The 18,895-nt window shown below is 34.5% G+C and overlaps 2 protein-coding genes across 2 annotated transcripts in view; both read left to right on the top strand.

Moving 5' to 3' along the window:
* Window positions 1-18,895, top strand: part of LOC133328321 (protein ultraspiracle) — a 163,650-nt gene that overhangs the window by 41,662 nt on the left and 103,093 nt on the right. The window lies entirely within an intron of this gene.
* LOC133328327 (uncharacterized) lies at window positions 251-2,885 on the top strand. The gene is given in 5 exon segments (XM_061536898.1): window positions 251-379; window positions 442-682; window positions 745-1,205; window positions 1,356-2,217; window positions 2,745-2,885. Coding segments are annotated over 5 exon segments (1,800 nt in total). The 5' UTR covers window positions 251-261; the 3' UTR covers window positions 2,863-2,885.

Below are 18,895 nucleotides of genomic sequence, written 5' to 3'. Positions count from 1 at the left end.
AATTTTTTTCTTATTTAATAAAAAATGATTTACAATATTGCAATAAATTTGTCTATGCTTGAATATATTAAAAATGTAATGATATTTCTGAATTGTGTTTGAATTGTAAAGCAGCAGGTCTGGCTTGTTACATCTTGCCTCTATCGTCAACAAAGGTACGGCGAATACTCAGCTGAAATAGCCACCACTTTCCGATTTCAAAATATATTTGCTGGAGCTCAAGTTTTCTGCATCAGCAAAGGCTGCTGCTGCTGTTACAGAATGGATCAGTTTTCGCACGACTTAACAGTAGCCTTGGAAGAAACATCCTTACTCGATCGAGCTAAGGTCAGTCGCTGGGGTCAGCAAAGGAGACGCACCCGTTCCACAGGCAATTTGCGTAAGTTCTGTCCAATAAATTCAAACCACAGTAATTATTGTTGGATTGTCATACTGGTATAGCATGCGCCCCACAGCCAACTGAAGATTCCAGTAGTCCAACGGATGCAGCACTTGGGGCATCAGTTCAGACAGCTACAAATAATAATGACGGACTCGATACACAAAATGTCAATTTGCCAAGTGACTCAGATGAAAAGGAGGAGATGGGTGTTCCACGTTTGACTTGTAAGACCCTTGGTACAGCCCGTGTGTTGGGTACATTGGAATCGGATTCACTCAACGAGACATTCAGTCCGGCAAGGTATGTTTGTGTGTAGTTGAATAAAATGTATGTGACAATAGTGACGTATATTTTTTGTGTAGATTCTTCAAGCCAAGCGCACGAAGGAAACGCAAGTTAAAGCGTATCTCTATGGATTATGAAGTAATTGGAGCAGTATCAACAAATCAAGTGCCAGAGGAATCTGCTTTTACTGTGGCTTCTAACAACACGTCTACAGGTTGCCCAAGTACTCTATCGATGCGCAAACGAGGTCTCAAGCCCGACGTTAACAGTCGTCAGATGTTTTTCTGTGGAAAACGCAAGCGTTCAAACCGCGATCGCTATCAAGAACACGACCATTCATCAAGCATGCCACGCCACAACAGCCACTTGGAGGAATACAGTATGAGACCACGCAGTTTTTCGTCGACTTCAAAACCACACAGTGATAGGCTCTTACCATTGAATAAGGGACTCTTATCAAAAATTGAACGCATATCCCAACAACAACAAAAGACTGAAACGGCGAAATTATCGGAAAGCGCAAAAGTGAATAACGAATGTTTTGTCCCCACAATGGCTGCTGATGATAGTGCAATTTCTGACTCTGGTAAAAATATTGGCAGCACACCGAACGCTTCACCGGCTTTTGGCTTGAGTCAGGATGCGTCTGGGTCAATGATAGCCGAACAAATATTTGGATCGGTCAAAGAACCATCGTTTCTACTTTCCAATGTTATGTCACAGCAACAGGACACAAAATTCCAAAACCATCGTAAGAAACGCTCTTCTGGTCATCACCGGCGACGTATACTACAATTTTCCGTGGACCAGAACTCAATGGATTGTGAGGACTTCAACAGTTCGAGTTCGTTGAGTTCATCAGATTCGGATGACCATGCAGTTAACGACACCGATCGGGAAGGTGATGATGAGTTGACGGATTGGCCAGGAAACGAAACCGTTTGTGGCGATTCGAAATATGACAGTAAACGTAAACTCACCAAACGCAATACATTGCCACAAATAAAATCTGACCCCGAAAGTGTGGGGTCATTAATGATTGGAGAAGAAGATACCGTCATGTCGAACAATACGACAGTTGGTGAGAACACGTCACTAAATTGGCCGCCATCGGCCGAAACAAATAAGGACTTGGCTACAGAATTACCGTACCAATCATCGGAACCCATAACCATTGCTAACAAAATTGGATTTTCCTCTATGTGCCGGCCAGATATGATTTCCGATGACATAACAGCACCTATGAAACAAATCGAAAGTGAAATGTCTGGAGAAACATCTAATCCTTTTCTTTCTTCTCCACCTTGTCAGCCAAGTGAAGTACGAGAAATCCGTGCTGGTTGTCGACGCGTGAAAGGCGAACGACCAGGATTTAGCATAAAAACATCAGTAAATGAACGTCTGGCACGATTCCTGCAAGATCCGCGACTACTTCAAATTCGTTTACCCGATGTTGAAATATATGAACACGAAAGTCTAATAAATTTAGCGCAATTATATTCATTGCAAATGTCATTGGATAATGGATGTGCCGTGCTTAACAAAACGAGGTAAGTAAATGTGATAGGATTTTGTTCTACTCCCTTGGAAGCTAAATGATAACATAGTAAACTGAAAAATATTTTGAAGACATAGACAGGGGGTTTATTTTAAAATATGGCCATACGACTTTTTGTTTTGTATATATACAGCTTACTCTCTTCCAATTTCCCCCCTATAGCATGCCATTAATATAACTTTGTAACTGATGTTTTGAGTTTTTGCAACAGCCCTACTGCTTTTACACAATGGACTGATGTGACAGAGTAGACTCTTGTCTATTCGGACCGTAGATCCCTCTGACGTGGAAACGAAAAACAGTTCTATAATTTTATTTGCTTAAGGTTTTGCTTTAAGGTTTGTTAGCATTTTTAACTACCTCAGAAAATAGAGATTTAATGACATTTTTTCTCTTACATCTTATTTTTATTTCAAATGTAAAATTTGAAGATAAATTGCGAAGTATAAATTCTTAATTTTTATATATAAGTGTGATATAAATTAAAAAAAATAATATGTCTTTTTATTATATTTTTAGCAATACAACACAATCGGTCAACATTGAACAACAGGGTCTGCAGGACGGTCTATTTCTAAGTGATTTTAAACGACGTTGCTACGACAGTAAGGAAACGGAGTTATTGCACAATAAATAATCTAATTGTAGTTGTAAATGAATGCACATAGTATATCCATTTCGGATACATGCCGACTATCGTTGTAGCAATAAATATAGCCTGTATGATTGTAAAATTAAAATTACCGAGTGCAACATGGAGAATCAAACATAAATGAGTTTCAAATAATTAATACGTTAATTTGTGTATGTATATGATAAATGAATGTACGTATTATATATGTATGTTTCTATGTAGTCTGTTATTTTATATCTATTATTAATATATTAAAAATATTATTCTTTTTATTTTAATTCTTATTCGAGTGGTCGCAATAATTAGAGTTAGGAGGCAATACTGAAAGATTGGTATATTCTTTATATTCAAAATACGTTCCCATTGTCACCTAAAAAATATATAAATAACTTATAGTTGTAATCCTCTCATTTATTATTTTGAAATATGTTTCAATATTGTCTAAATTTTGCAAAGAAATCATATTTTAACATACAAATGTTATTGCTTGAGAATTTTTTTTATATAAATATAAACAGCAACGAATCAATTGATATATCCAGTTAACACAATTCCAGATCCAGTTTTAACAACTCATGTGTTTTTTTTTTAAATTACAGTTGGAATATTAAGAGAAAAAAATGTGTTCCACGTTATGATAAAATTCAGTAAAACAAACATGATTTCTATCTTATTACACAAATAGCAACCATCGATTTTGTAGCTAAACAGTTAAACTTAGAAATTTATTTTTATTTTTGATAGTTAACCGTTTCATGTAAATAGTAGTCTAGAATTTAGCTGTATAACACATTAGAATAAGAAATGGCTTGCTTAAATATAACACAAATAAACAAATAAATATTTATATAATATATGTTTTAAACATTGTGCTAAGTGGTAATAGTTTTGGGGACTATTTACTCTGTCTATATTTAATGTGAGAATATTATCAATTACAAAATCTTTAACCCAGATAATATCAGCGAGTGTTACACATACTACTGGCAATGTGTAGAAGCGATATAATTTAAATTTTAAAAATTTTGTCTTTTTAAAATAAGTAAAATTTATGGTCTGTTCCAGAAACTGCAAGAATGTACAATTTTTACCTCGTGACACTAGTGTTACATACAATAAGTTTCTACGCGGTTGTTGTTGAGTTGTATAACTGTTCCATGATTTAGTATATTTTTTAGTAAAAACTGATTTTTATTGTTTCAAATTTTCCATCATAAATTTGAGATTTTATACATGACATTTGTATGTTTTAGTAATAATATTACAGTTAATGCAAATTAGACTGCAGAGCCAGTATTGTAATTAATGTATTATAAACTATCAGGTTTTCTACTAATGTTTTTTTAAATCATTAAATAGGCGAAGAAGGCTTTGTATTATGAATAAAATAAAAAAAGTAAAATAAATAAATTTAAAGGGCCCCATACACTATACATCATGCCGTACAGCATTTATCATAGTACGAATTATTTTTTTTAAGTTTATTTATGTATGTGTGACACACACAAACACCATACAATTTGCACCTGCTCTCATAAAGTAATTTTGGTTTTTCAGCAGATTTTAAAACAAGAAAAAATTAAATAAAAAATTACAACTATTAACATAAATTAAATTGCTTATGTTGAGACAGTTTGCTCTCTCGTGTTAAAATATTAGTTGTGCCTGGTTACAGTAATTGAATTTTATGTGTATATTTTTTTCTATAATACATTGTATATTAATGAATATCTTTAAAAGAAAAAAATGTTCGGCCCAATAAAACAAACGTATTGAGAATAATATTATATTAGAAAAGTCAAAACGGAACCCTCGTGATAATATTGGGTATATTTGTTTTATTTTCCAGTAATATTTACTCCTTAAGAATTTACCATGGTAACATTTTTTTTCAATTTTCCGAATAATATTTAAAAACATGAATGAAAATCGTACAAATTTATAATTCTATTACTTCCAGATTTTCATCCAATTGAGTCATTGTCATATGTGGAGGTAACTCATAAAAAAACGTATGAGTAACTCATACAAAAAAGCGTTGAAAATATGAATTTTTTATTGCAAAAGGATTTGCTGCTTTAAATCATCCCACTAGGAAATTGAAGTAGATTGTAAACCAAAAGGCAACGAACTTATATTAATATAATTGGAATTCTCATGCTAATTCGGGGTTGTAAACCGGTTCAAAAAAATTTAACGCCGATTAATTTGGAACTTATCAATCAATTAACATGAACATCAATAACATGAAAAATAAATTCCATGAAATGCCATGTATGTCGATTGGCATATTTTCAATAAATTAAACAAAACATATTTTTTAAAACTGAACATTGCTCTCAAGATTTAACCACGGTTGTTACATCTTGTATTTATAAGTTTTAGAGGCATGGATCTTCAAAATATTTAAAAATATTAATTATTTAGCAATTTTTGCCACTGAACAAATAATATAGGTATACTTTGAAGGAAAATATTTTCATTTAAATGTTGAAAGTTGAACACTGTCAAAAGCAAATTTATGAAAAAAAAAATTGAAAAATATGACTGCATGAGACTACTTCGTATAATTGTGCCATGATTAATAGCATGCTATAATTATGGGAAGTAGTCTCATATGAGAAATTGATATTGGCAACCCCTTTTTAATATGGAATTCATATTTCAAGTTGAAATGAAATGCAAAATAAATTCCATAAAATTATGAGTGTGTCGATTAGCATATTCAATAAATTAAACAAATGATATTTTATAAAGTTGAACATGCTCTCAAGATTTAACCATGGTTTTTACATACATATATAAGATGTAACAACCATACCTGAAATTGGTAAATTGTGCGGTGTCCTCTACAATCTGGTCTTCGGTTACTCTAATGGGCAATACGGCTGCGTCTACAACTTCAGTAGTGTTGGCGGTTTATTTGGGATACCATTTGCATTTTGTTTTTGCAAAATAGTAAGGCTGAATCCCAGTTTGTTATTTTTTTATACATTCCCCACTAATAAATAGTTGTTTTTTTATGAAAACAACAAACTGGGATTCAGCCTGACTATTTTGCAAAAACAAAATATAAATGGTATCCCAAATAAACCGCCAACACTACTGAAGTTGTAGACGCAGCAGGCACGGTTAAACTGTTTGGTTTGTTGCTGTATACTAGCAACACCAACAAAGTCGTTGTGTGCATTTGTCGCGATGTGACAACACACAACAGTGGGAAAGATGTGGTATTGTTTGTAAATGCTTTGTTAACCTCGAAGTGAGGCTCCAGCGAAATTCTCATGCAGTTTATGTCGTTGGTCAGCTAAGTACTTCGCTTTGTTACAAGAGACATTTGGGTATGAAAGGTTTTTTGTATGGAAGCAATAGCTTCCGGGGAGAATATGCCAACAAAAAACTAAGGGAACTGATGATGACCAGTGGTGTGATCCGAAACTATAGTCTTCCTTGCCTTACCCCTCGGCAAACAATGTCATACATTCCCCACTAATAAATAGTTGTTTTTTTATAAAAACAACAAACTGGGATTCAGCCTGACTATTTTACAAAAACAAAATACAAATGGTATCCCAAATAAACCGCCAACACTACTGATATTTTAATAATGTTAATAAAAAAGCTTGAAAACAACTATTTTTTAAAAGACTATTCTCAATGGTATGTAGGATGATTATTGCTAGAAAATTTGAAAATAAATGTGTTCGACAACAAAAGATAAACATTAAAATCACTACTGAATACACAACTGCTAAAATTTCTCTCTCAACTTAGTCTAATTTACTGAACTTTTCGAATGTTCTCGAACAACAAACATACCTAATATTTCTTAAATATTTGTGCGTGGCTGACTGATTGAAATTAAAGTGAAATTCTCAACCCGTAATTTATTTTCAGCATTGTGTAAATCCACATCATAGAAAGAGTGTATGTAAATGCTCTATGAAATAATAACCAAAATAGTTGGCAACGTACGTCGCAGGCGCATACAGTGTTGTACACAAAGGTAGTGCCAAATGGATATCCTCATTTGTAACGGTAACATTTTTATCACTGCTGCAAACGGCAAGGAACGGTTGAAAGTTCACGAACACCCTCATAATAGTCGTGCGTTTTAATAGAAGAACAAAATAAAATTTTGCTACTGACGTTGTTTCACATGACGATTTTTATAAAAAAAAAGAATTATCCAATAAATAAAATAAAAAAGAATAAATAAAGTAAAAAAAAATATATTGAGAAATAAAAAAAAATTATATTGTAGAAATCTGTGATATTTTCCTGTGTGATATTTTTCCAATTCGACTCTTTTTTGCCATTCAAGTCGAGTATTGTGTATGTGCGAGTGTACGGGGTCTAGCCGACATTGACGACCTCGTTCGAGGCCAATATGCAATGTTCTCGTTAATTTTGCGGTGGAAAGAAAAAGTTTCCTTCAAGCGGTCGTGTTTTCTATTTGTGGAAAAACTAGCAACGATCTCTAAAAGCCATGAATAATTTAGTGAAAAGAATGTAAAATTTTAATAAACAAGCTGACCAAATGCATTTGCTGTAATATTCGAGAGCTGGAAATGTATTTCTTTCTATCGGCAGTGGAAAATGGTGAGTTTGCCTGTACATGTGAAAACTTTTGGCATGTAGAGACATGTGTGTCAGTGTGGGTATCTATACAACGTCGGTAGTGTACACGCGTTTTCTGTTTATATAACTCGCTAGATTTTCCTCCAACAATTTTTCCAAATCGCAGTCAGACATCGAGAAAATTACAGCATGTGCCAATGAGTGGAGCAGGTGTGTTTGTTGTTTGTTTGGCAGAAAGTGGTTTGGGACTGTTGATAAATCAAGTGACCACACAAACATCCATCTTCACACGGCGAGCATAGATTATATGCGGGGAATGATTTGCTTCGGTAGTAGGTAGGTGGTGACAGTGATGGTGGTAATTGTGGTGGTAGTTTATCGATTTTCCCCCTTCAAAGTTAACGTTAATCGTTCTTTGCTCCTTTGTTTTGCTGTCACTTTGTCGTGTCGTGACCCAATGACTGTTGATAATATTCAGTGTTTTGTTTTTGTTTTATTTGTATTCATAACGGGCAATTTTGTTAAAGACGCACAAAAGTGTCCAACAACACAACAGATTTATTTTTAGAGACACTGTTTGTGTTGAAACCTCTACGTATGTGTGTGTGTGTGTTAGAGTGACAGACTTATTATTGAATAATCCCTTTATCAAACCCCTAATTATTAGGCAAATATATATGGTTTTTATTTTATAAAAATGACCTACTGTTGGGACTTATTTAAAGAGCAAGACCTGTAGGAGGAGGAGGTTCACTACGTTTACGTTCATATAATGTAATAAAATATTTACTGAGTGTGATATTGAGCAAGGATATCCTTGAAAATTACAATAGAATATGTATAGAGTTCCAGAACCTTTCCCATCATATGTTCAGCGTTTTCAAAATCATTTTTTTTAATTTAAAGACTAATTCCAATATTTAGCACTGATGACAAATTGTTTCGGTTGTTTGTTTGTTTGTTTCGGAAACGTGATCTATTTCAATAGCATACACTTAAAATTAATTCGAGAATATAATTGGTAATTCACAACTTTTCATTTGTAATTTTAAAACGTTAATATGAATTCGAAAAATACCATTTGAAATTTAAAAATTGTAATTTGTATCTTTCCATTTGAAATTCGTCAAGTTACATTTGAAATTTAAAGAAATCCGTTTAAAATTCAAAGAATTCAATTTGAAATTCATAACATTTCACTTTAAATTCATAATAGTATGTAGTTCTGTTGTAATTCGTAACAATTCATTTCAAATTCATACATATTATTTGTGTGTTACCAACAATTTTTTTCGAATTTAAAATTAAGGTTTATGAATAACAAATGAAATGTTTTGCATTTCAAATCAAATGTTATGAATTTTTATTAATTTCAAATGTAATTGTAGGAATTTCAAATACAATCCTTGGAATTTAAAATGGAATTCTATGAATTTCGAATCGTATTCTATGAATTACAAATGAAATCCACCAATTACAACTGATATGTTATAAATTGCAAATGGAATTCTCGAATTGCAAATTATTTGTTGTGAATTACAAATGGAATTCTCGAATTGATAAAATTAAATCATATTATTTTTTTATGTCACAATTAATATTACACAGTTTACACGATAATATTTCATTGATATTTAAACATCTGTTTTATCACCAGATATGTATAAAAATAAAAAATATCGAGCAATTTTTTGCATGTAACGATTATACAAGGCTTGTGGCTTGTTATGTCAGAATAAATAAACACAAATGCAAAGTCTTTGTGTTTATTTGGCAAAATAAATTGAAATTCAGGTTTTCTTCACAAAATCGAATAGAAAATAAAATTTGAAACTAATTCATTCCACAAATTTTTAATTTCTTCCCTAAGGACCTGGCAAAATGCATATTTCAAACGACTTAAATTGAAAATATTTTTTATACTTTTAAAACATTACACAAATAATTTTTTTTTTATATGTGTAATGTCTGTTCCAGAACCTGCAATAATGTTAAATTTTTTGCTACGATAACAAATTTTCCTTTGTGATATCGGAAAAAATAGTACAAATTAGTAGATTGTTGCAGTACGGAAACAGACCAATTGTAGAGCTAGGTGGGGAAGAAACCAAAAACAAAGTCCCATTTTAGATTGGGCGAGTTTACTTGCGGCTAGTCTTTGTTTGCTGGAGAGAGGGACAAGAGGAATAGAAATGGGGAAAATTGCTCGAACTTGCTTCATGCGTTTATACAAGGCAATTCGGTTTCAAAAATATTTTTTTTTTACATTTTGTGACAATGTTCTGATTGGTATTTCAAATTACTGACACTACAAACAAAATACAGAAAACGAATTGCCTTGTATAGTCGCATGAAGCAAGTTCAAAAGAGAACGATAAAAATAGCCGCAAGTAAACTCGCCTAATCTAAATCAGGACAAATATCGGAAATTATTTCAAAGATCTTCCAGGGATATGGAAATAATAAATGAATAGGAAATATAAAAAACAAATTCGCATTTGAAATGGTTTGTAATGGGATATCGGTTATAACGACGCCGATATCCAGGTCTGAAAACGTTTTTCCCTTCATTTGAGCTCGCTTATAGCGACCAATTTCGCCGGTCCCTTGGCCATCGTTATAAGCGATATCGACTGAAATTAATGGTACCAAATCGGGAATGGTTCCAAATTCAACCTCATATGAAGATATATTTTATTTTACAGCCTTACCTAAAATTCAACTAGCTCGTTCGACGTTTTTCACCACAAAAGTAGAACACATGTATTTATATGAATGTTACCGAAATACGTCGAACGTACAATATTTCAAGTTGAAAAATTTCAACTTTGACAGAACGTATTTTTCATTTTTTTCTTTTGTTGAAAATAAAAACAAAACATTCAGGAAATTTGAAATTTCGAATATATGAAACTAAAAATATGTGGATTAATTTAATAAATTTTCAATTTAGTTTTGCGGTTTGTATTATTTGCTTGCATATATGGATTCGACGTATTTGGGTAATACGGCCGTACTCAACATTTTGCCATTGTGGGGAAGTTGAATATTTTTGTACGCCCCGTCGGATTTTAGGTAACGTTGTTATACTAATTATTAAGCTATATAGTTATACCCATGGCACAATGAATAGGTAGTCCATTTACACGTTTTTCAAATGTTATTCAAAACATTTCAATTGCAATTCGAGAATTTCATTTGTAATTCGAAATTTCTATTTGCAATATATAACATTTCAGTTGTAATTCGAGTATTTAATCGGCAATTCACAACAATTCATTTGTAATTTTAAACTTTTCATATGTAATTCAAAAAATTCCATCTGAATTTTTAAGAATTTCATTTCTAATCTGTAAATTTTTATTTGAAATTCGTAGAGTTTCATTTGAAATTCAATGAATTCAATTTGATATTCATAAAATTTCGGTTGTAAATCATAATATTTCAGTTGTAATTCGTAAAAATTCAATTCAAATTCTTAACATTTTATTTCAAATTCGAATAAAATAAATAAATTGAACAATAAGTGGGGTAGATTTTTTTTTTGTAGTGAAAAATTTTTTAAAAGTTTTTAAAAGAATGAATAAAAATCAACATCAAGTTGTTTTAATCGCTGTCATTTGTAATTTTAATCTACATAAATTTTTAAATTTCATTTCTAATCTGTAAATTTTTATTTGAAATTCCCCCCCCCCCATAATATTTCAGTTGTAATTCGTAAAAATTCAATTCAAATTCTTAACATTTTATTTCTCGATTTTAATTTTTTTTTCAAGATTTTGAATGGGCTGGTAAATCAATACCAATGCTTGTTAAGGTTTGTAAGTTTGCACACATCAAATATATATGTGCAATACATTTAAAAGAGAAGAAACATAATTTATAAAAAAATTTTGTTATTGTTTTGTTGTTGTTTTTTGTAATTAAAGAAAAATCCTTATTTTTGATGGCGGTCATGATAACTCCCCACTGGAACATCTTACTTACTTACTTAGCTGGCTTGTTACAGAACGGTTGATCCATAAGCCGAGCTTAAAAAAGATTTCCAAGCGCGCCGGTCTTGTGCGCAAGTCCACCAATTTGGAAGACCACGTTCCAAGATGTTGTTTTCTACTTGGTCTTTCCATCTAATTCGTGGCCTTCCCCTTCTACGGGAACCATCCGTAGGCTCATTTTTATATGCCTTTTGAGCTGGGGCTTCTTCATTCATCCGCACAACATGGCCTAGCCACCGTAGTCGCTGCAGCTCAATACGACTGACTATGTCGATGTCTGCGTATAAATTGTAGAGCTCGTGGTTCATTCGACGCCGATATTCACCGTCGACGCAGATCGGCCCGTAGATCTTTCGGAGAATTTTTCTCTCAAACACCCCAAGCGCAGCCTCATCTGCTTGCGCAAGTACCCATGCTTCTGATCCATATAATAGCACGGGTAGTATCAGCGTCTTGTAAAGTGTGAGTTTGGTCTGGCGAGAGGTGGCCTTGTTTCTAAACTGCTTACTTAGACCATAGTAGCATCTGTTGGCCATCACAATCCTTCTCCGAATTTCAAAACTGATATCATTCGTTTTATTTATGGCGGTACCAAGGTATATAAAGTCTTTAACTACCTCGAAGCTGTAGTTCTCAAGTTCCACAGTTGGTCCGAGTCTACAGGACGTCTTGCGCGTTGATACCATCAGCTTGGTCTTCTCGCCGTTTACTGCCAGACCCACTTTGGCAGACTCCTTTTCAATTTGTTCAAAGGTGGCTGTTACCGCTCGCAATGTTCGACCCATTATATCGATGTCATCGGCGTAGGCGAGTAACTGGTGTTGTTTGGTGTACAGAGTGCCATTTCTGTTCACCTTTGCGTTTCGTATGACCTTTTCCAGTAGGATGTTAAAAAGATCACACGACAAACTGTCACCTTGTCTGAATCCTCGTTCGGTAGTGAAGGGCTCCGATAGGTCCTTTCCTACTTTAACGGCTGACCTTGTGCCACTTAAAGTTATCCTGCATAGCCGTATTAATTTTGCAGGAATGCCGAACGCAGACATGGCTTTAAACACCTCTGAATGGATAGGGCTGTCGAATGCGGCTTTATAGTCGACAAATAGGTGATATGTGTCGATGTGTTTTTCGTGGGTCTTTTCCAGGATTTGGCGCAGAGTGAAAATCTGGTCTATGGTCGATTTGCCAGGTCTGAAGCCGCATTGGTATGGTCCGATGATGTCATTGACCATTGGCTTCAATCGTTCACACAGCACACTGGATAGCACTTTATATGCGATGGGAAGGAGACTTATTCCTCTATAGTTGGCACATATCGTCTTGTCTCCTTTTTTGTGCACGGGACACAGGATGCTGAGGTTCCAATCATTGGGCATGCATTCATCTAGCCAAATTGTGTTAATCAGCTGGTGCATGCTCCTGACCAGCATCTGGCCACCAGCCTTGAATAGTTCGGCTGGTAACCCATCGGCTCCTGCTGCTTTGTTGTTCTTGAGCCGATTAATTGCTTTTATGACCTCATCTTGGCTAGGTGGTATACACTCTATACCATCATCTCCTATTGGTTCTGGGGTATCTTCTTCATCGCCACTATTTGATACTAGCAGCTTTTCGAAATGCTCCTTCCAGATCCTCAACACGCTGTCTGTATCTGTCACCAGGTTTCCTTCTTCATCTCTACAGGAGGATGTGCCTGCACCAAAGCCTTCGGTTTGGTGTTTTACTCGTTGGTAAAATTTCCGGACTTCATTCTGACTCCTGTACATCTCGATTTGCTCACGCTCACGTTTTTCTTGTTCTTTCTTCTTTTTTCTGAAAACACGTTTCTCCTCTCTCCTTTTCTCCCGATAATTCTCCATCACGTTACGTGTTGCTACTGTCTGCAGGGTTGCCCTATACGCTGCGTTTTTCACATCAGTAGCAATACGACACTCCTGATCGTACCATGGGTTTCTTGGTGGTGGTTTTTGGTACCCAATTGTTCTTTTTGCTGCAGTTTGTAGGGAGTGGGCAATTCTTTGCCATTGTGCTTCTATACTATTATCGGGACAAGAAGTGCTTTCTTCAAGCAGATGGGTAAGTTGAGCGGAGTAGGCCTCGGCTGCCTGTTGTGTTTGCAGCTTTTCGACGTCGAGTTTCCGTGTTGTATTAGATCGCACCTTTGCTGCAACATTTAGACGGGTGCGTACCTTGGCTGCCACAAGGTAATGGTCCGAATCGATATTCGCTCCTCGGATCGATCGGACGTCTAAAACACTGGATGCATGCCTTCCGTCTATCACAACATGATCAATTTGATTTCTCGTTACTTGATCAGGAGAAATCCAGGTGGCCTTGTGTATGTCGAGATGCTTGAATCTGGTGCTGCTAACTACCATGTTTTTTGCTGCCGCGAAGTCAATCAACCTCATGCCGTTATCGGATGTTTCTTCATGAAGGCTGAATTTTCCGACGGTGGGGCCAAAGATATTTTCCCTTCCGATTTTTGCCATTAAAATCTCCTAGCTGCATTTTAATGTCATGGCCAGGGCAACGGTCATATGCTGTTTCTAGGCGCTCATAAAATATATCTTTGGTCTGTTCATCTTTATCTTCGGTCGGAGCATGGGCGCAAATTAGACTGATGTAAAAGAACTTCGCTTTTATACGGATTATAGCAATTCGCTCATCTACTGGAGTGAATCTGGAGACAAGGTCTTTTATTCTCCTGTTAACCATAAATCCGCAGCCAAATTCATGTCTCGTTTCATGGCAGCTATAATACAGGGCGTAATCGTCTGATTTACTTACGCCTGTCCCTTTCCATCGCATTTCCTGTAAGGCAATAATATCGGCTTTGTACTTCTTGAGTATATCCGCCAAAGCGAACACTGCCCCTGTTCTGTATAGCGTGCGCACATTCCAAGTGCAGATTCGCAGATCGTGGTCCTTTATACGTTTGCGGGGGTCGTCAACATTAGGGGGGTTTGGTTTTCTTTTTCTTTGCTTTTTCATAGTAGGTTGGGTTTTCCGAGAGTGGGCAACTAACCCGACGCCTCAACCCATTTTTTTATAGTTCTTATGGGTGAACTCGCGGCACATATTAGCTCACTATTTCATCGGGTGATGAGAATAGCTCCCCAGGTGGCACCGCGGGGAGGTCAGTGTCCACAATTGAGATGAAAGAGGGACCAAGATAAGCATGGGCTTCGCCATGTTAAAGCTAATCAGAGCCGTTGCTTGGTATCTATCATCCCCTACGCCACCCACTGGAACATCGGAATCCGAAAATTCCAACGGTGTTAGAAAGAGCACATGTCTGTTTCTCGTATGAACTAGGATTATTGACTTCGCTCTAAAATTAACGAAATGGCGGACCTTTGAAAAAATATTTTTGGAAAATCGTCGATTTTTTACCAAAAACCAAGTTAAAAAATAAGGAAGATCTTCACCGATTGGCTTTATCCTAGTTCATACGATAGCTATACACTCACAGAGAAACGTGTAAAAATTTGGAATCGATTGGGTCATTAGTTTTTGAGTTATCGTGCCCTTTAGCCGTCACTTGATGCTAACACAATAAATCGCCTATAACTTCAAGAGTTCTTGAGATTTTCTCTTGGGGGTCCCCTTAAATACATACATTAAAGTTCATGATTGAAAAAAGTCAATTTTTGAATTACAATAGTAGGCTTTGCAAAATACATTATATTTTCTGCCACGCATTTATCAAACCACAAGAAATGAATAACGCACATATTGTGCAAAAAAGGGCACAATATGTAAGAGATCTTAATGAATACATTCGACTTGGAAAACAAATTGTCTATACACTGCGTATCATAACTATAGACGCACCCTTAATTCAATTGGTATGTTAGTTGAGAAATAAAATGGACCCATTAAGTTATTGTTCACAATAAAACGATCAAAAACACATATTATTCAACAAAAATAATTAATTTATTCTTTATGGTTTCGCCGAATTCTGCACTTTCAAAATTGCTGGTGTTGCATAACTATAGACGCACTTTTACAAAATTAGAAAAATTAATTTTTTTAAACTTCAATAAAATAAAATAACTTTTATAAATAATGGGTAGGGCCTCCTTTATTTTGAATAAGTTCAAAAATTTGATCCATCACACTGTTGACCAAAATTATTCGCAAGTCTTCGTCGATTGACCGCCATTCATCGAAAATCACTTCTTGGAGGTAAAATACAGTTTGGTATTGGAGGTTTTCGGCATAGACACGATGAGTCAAGATTCCACACATGTTCTCGATCGGATTCTGGTCGGAAATTTTAATATTTTTCGATTTTAACCATACTTGAGTATGGCGACTTTTATGAACTGGTGCGTTGTCCTGCTAAAAAACGAGTCCTTGATTGTTGCTGCTTTCCCAAAATTGCAAAAATTTGTCTTCCAAGACTTGAACGTACTCCATTGAATTCATCCGACAACATGGAAATGTCAAATAAAGCATTCCGTGGCTATAAAATGCTCCCAAGGTGGCGGTTACCTAAATATCGTTATTTCTTAATACGATATTTCGGTGGTGGTTCCTTAATGGCCTTGGGAGCATTTTATAGCCTTTATTTGACATTTCCATGTTGTCGAATGAATTCAATGGAGTACGTTCAAGTCTTGGAAGACAAATTATTGCAATTTTGGGAAAGCAGCAACAATCAAGGACTCGTTTTTCAGCAGGACAACGCACCAGTTCATAAAAGTCGCCATACTCAAGTATGGTTAAAATCGAAAAATATTAAAATTTCCGACCAGAATCCGATCGAGAACATGTGTGGAATCTTGACTCAACGTGTCTATGCCGAAAACCTCCAATACCAAACTGTATTTTACCTCCAAGAAGTGATTTTCGATGAATGGCGGCAAATCGATGAAGACTTGCGAATAATTTTGATCAACAGTGTGATGGATAAAATTTTTGAACTTATTCAAAATAAGGGAGGTCCTACCCATTATTTATAAAAGTAATTTTATTTTATTTAAGTTTTAAAAAATAAATTTTTCTAATTTTGTAAAAGTGCGTCTATATGCAACACCAGCAATTTTGAAAGTGCAGAATTCGGCGAAACCATAAAGAATAAATTAATTATTTTTGTTGAATAATATGTGTTTTTGATCGTTTTATTGTGAACAATAACTTAATGGGTCCATTTTATTTCTCAACTAACATACCAATTGAATTAAGGGTGCGTCTATAGTTATGATACGCAGTGTATTGACGAAACAAAACTTCAATCTTTTTTGTCGCCGAATGAATGGTTGGTCTCGAGTTGGAGTAAGAGCAATTAGTGCCCTTCCATCATCCAAAGGACCAAATATAAATTTGATTGGAGCAATCGGAAATAGTGGCGTGATAAAAATGGATACACGGCGTGGGTCTTTTCGTGGTACAGATGCCAATGAATGGATGCGATCATTCCTTGAGAAATGGCAGGAAATGGGCAACGATTTAAATGAATTGGTAGCAGTTTGCGACAATGCTCCTTGTCACGTCAAATTTGAGGAAATATTCCTGGATTCGCCAGCAGAATTGTTAAGATTGGGACCGTATTCCCCTCAATTAAATCCCATAGATATATATATATATATATATACAAGTTCCTCAGGTATTGCCTCCTAATTTAGGAGAACAAAGAATTCAATATGTAGTAGAATTGGTACAAGATGCCACGCAAATTGTGAATTTGGGAGATTGTGGAAGAGCAATTATTCATTCAACATCATTCCACGAATTGGCTTTGTGTTTAGAAGATATGCCAGTGGGAACATAATTGGCATTTTAATGTGTTTTACTACTAATTATTAATTATATCATATGAATACTTTTTTGTTTAATTTACTTTTATGTATTTCCAATTTTAAGCCTACAAACATAATATTGTACAAATATTTTATAAAATAAAAATGTTAGAAACATATAAGAATTGTTTTTTAGGGTCGTACCTAAATTCATGCGCATGCGTACGAATTTATTCGAATTTATAAAAATATAAAGTTGAAAATTTTCAACATTGACAATGCGTATTTTGAATTTTTTGTTTTTTGAAAATATAATTCCAGTCATTGAAAAATTTGTTTTTCTATAACTATAAAAATTTTTCGGTTAATTAAGAAAATGTTTCCATCGATTTTCGCCGTTTTCAACTGCTTTACAAGTAAATAAGGACCTTGCGTATTTGGGTAATACGGACGTCCAAAAAAACCCTACAAAGGTGAGAAGGTGGATATTTTAGTACGTAACGCACTGAATTTAGGTACGGGCCTTAATTCCATGACAATCATGACAAATTTACTTTGAATATATTACATTAATATATACATACATTATTACCCACCTTAATGTGTTACACATTTGTTGGGTGTTTCCAATAACATTTTTGCAATTTAAAATGAAATGTTATTAATTTCAAATCAAATATAACGAATTTCAAATGAATTTATTTGATAGTTGAATGGAATTTTATAAATTTCAAATGGAATTTTAGTAATTTCAAATGGAGTTTTTAGAATTTCCAATGGAATTTTACGAATTTCAAATGGAACTATAGGAATTTCAAATGGAATTCTACGAATTTCGAAAGGTTTTCTATGAATTACAAATTAAATTGATATGTTATGAATTGCAAATGGAATTCTCGAATTATATTTGATATGTTTTGAATAACATGTGAAAAAGGTGTAGAGTAGCTGATGTCTTGATTAAATGTCAAAGTGCGTAATGTCTACTTGAAATCGATTTGCAATGTTGCCAACCATGTGAAATATAAGGAAAAATTTGACAGATGGTCGAGACAAAAACAAATGTTGTTTTTGTGATACATCAACTTATTATTGTATCATGGTTTTACCCTTCACCGCACTGTGGTACAGGGTATTATGTCTTTGTGCATATGTTTGTAACAGGCAAAAGGAATCGAGATAAACCCATAGTTCCTTTTGAATCACTTTCTGAGTCGATTTATGCATGTTCGTCCGCCTGTTAATGTTAAATTGTGAACAAAGTACAGATCGCATTTAACGAAATTTGGTACAGCTCATTTATTTGGCACCAAAGTCCATAAATATCTTTCCATTTGCACGAAATGTAAATCGGTTTAGATATAGATATAGTATAGCTTCCATATTTTATTTTGACCTATTCATGTTGTCTGATTGAGATTAAATTTTAAACAGTGCAGCATACCGTATAGCGTGTGTCAAGTTTGCTTTAAATCGATTTACAAAAGTTCGTTCAATTGCACGTCAATGCTTCATTGAAAAGGCGACGTCTGTTAGGATACATATATAGAATATATCCAAAGTTGTGATGGGTATCACATAGCCGGTCCAGTCCGACTTTACTACTTTCCTTACTGGTTGTAATTTGTTATTGAGGATTCTCAATGTTATAAATGTTATGAAAAATTCTAGTATTTCAGTCTCTCAAAGGATAGAAAAATGATTAACAAT

This window comes from Musca vetustissima, unplaced genomic scaffold (assembly GCF_032173495.1).
Source record: "Musca vetustissima isolate MV318-11 ecotype Yass unplaced genomic scaffold, APGP_CSIRO_Mvet_v1 utg4332, whole genome shotgun sequence".
Lineage (NCBI taxonomy): Eukaryota > Metazoa > Arthropoda > Insecta > Diptera > Muscidae > Musca > Musca vetustissima.
The sequence above is the reverse complement of the archived record's forward strand: the minus strand, read 5'-3'. Positions and strand labels throughout refer to the sequence as shown.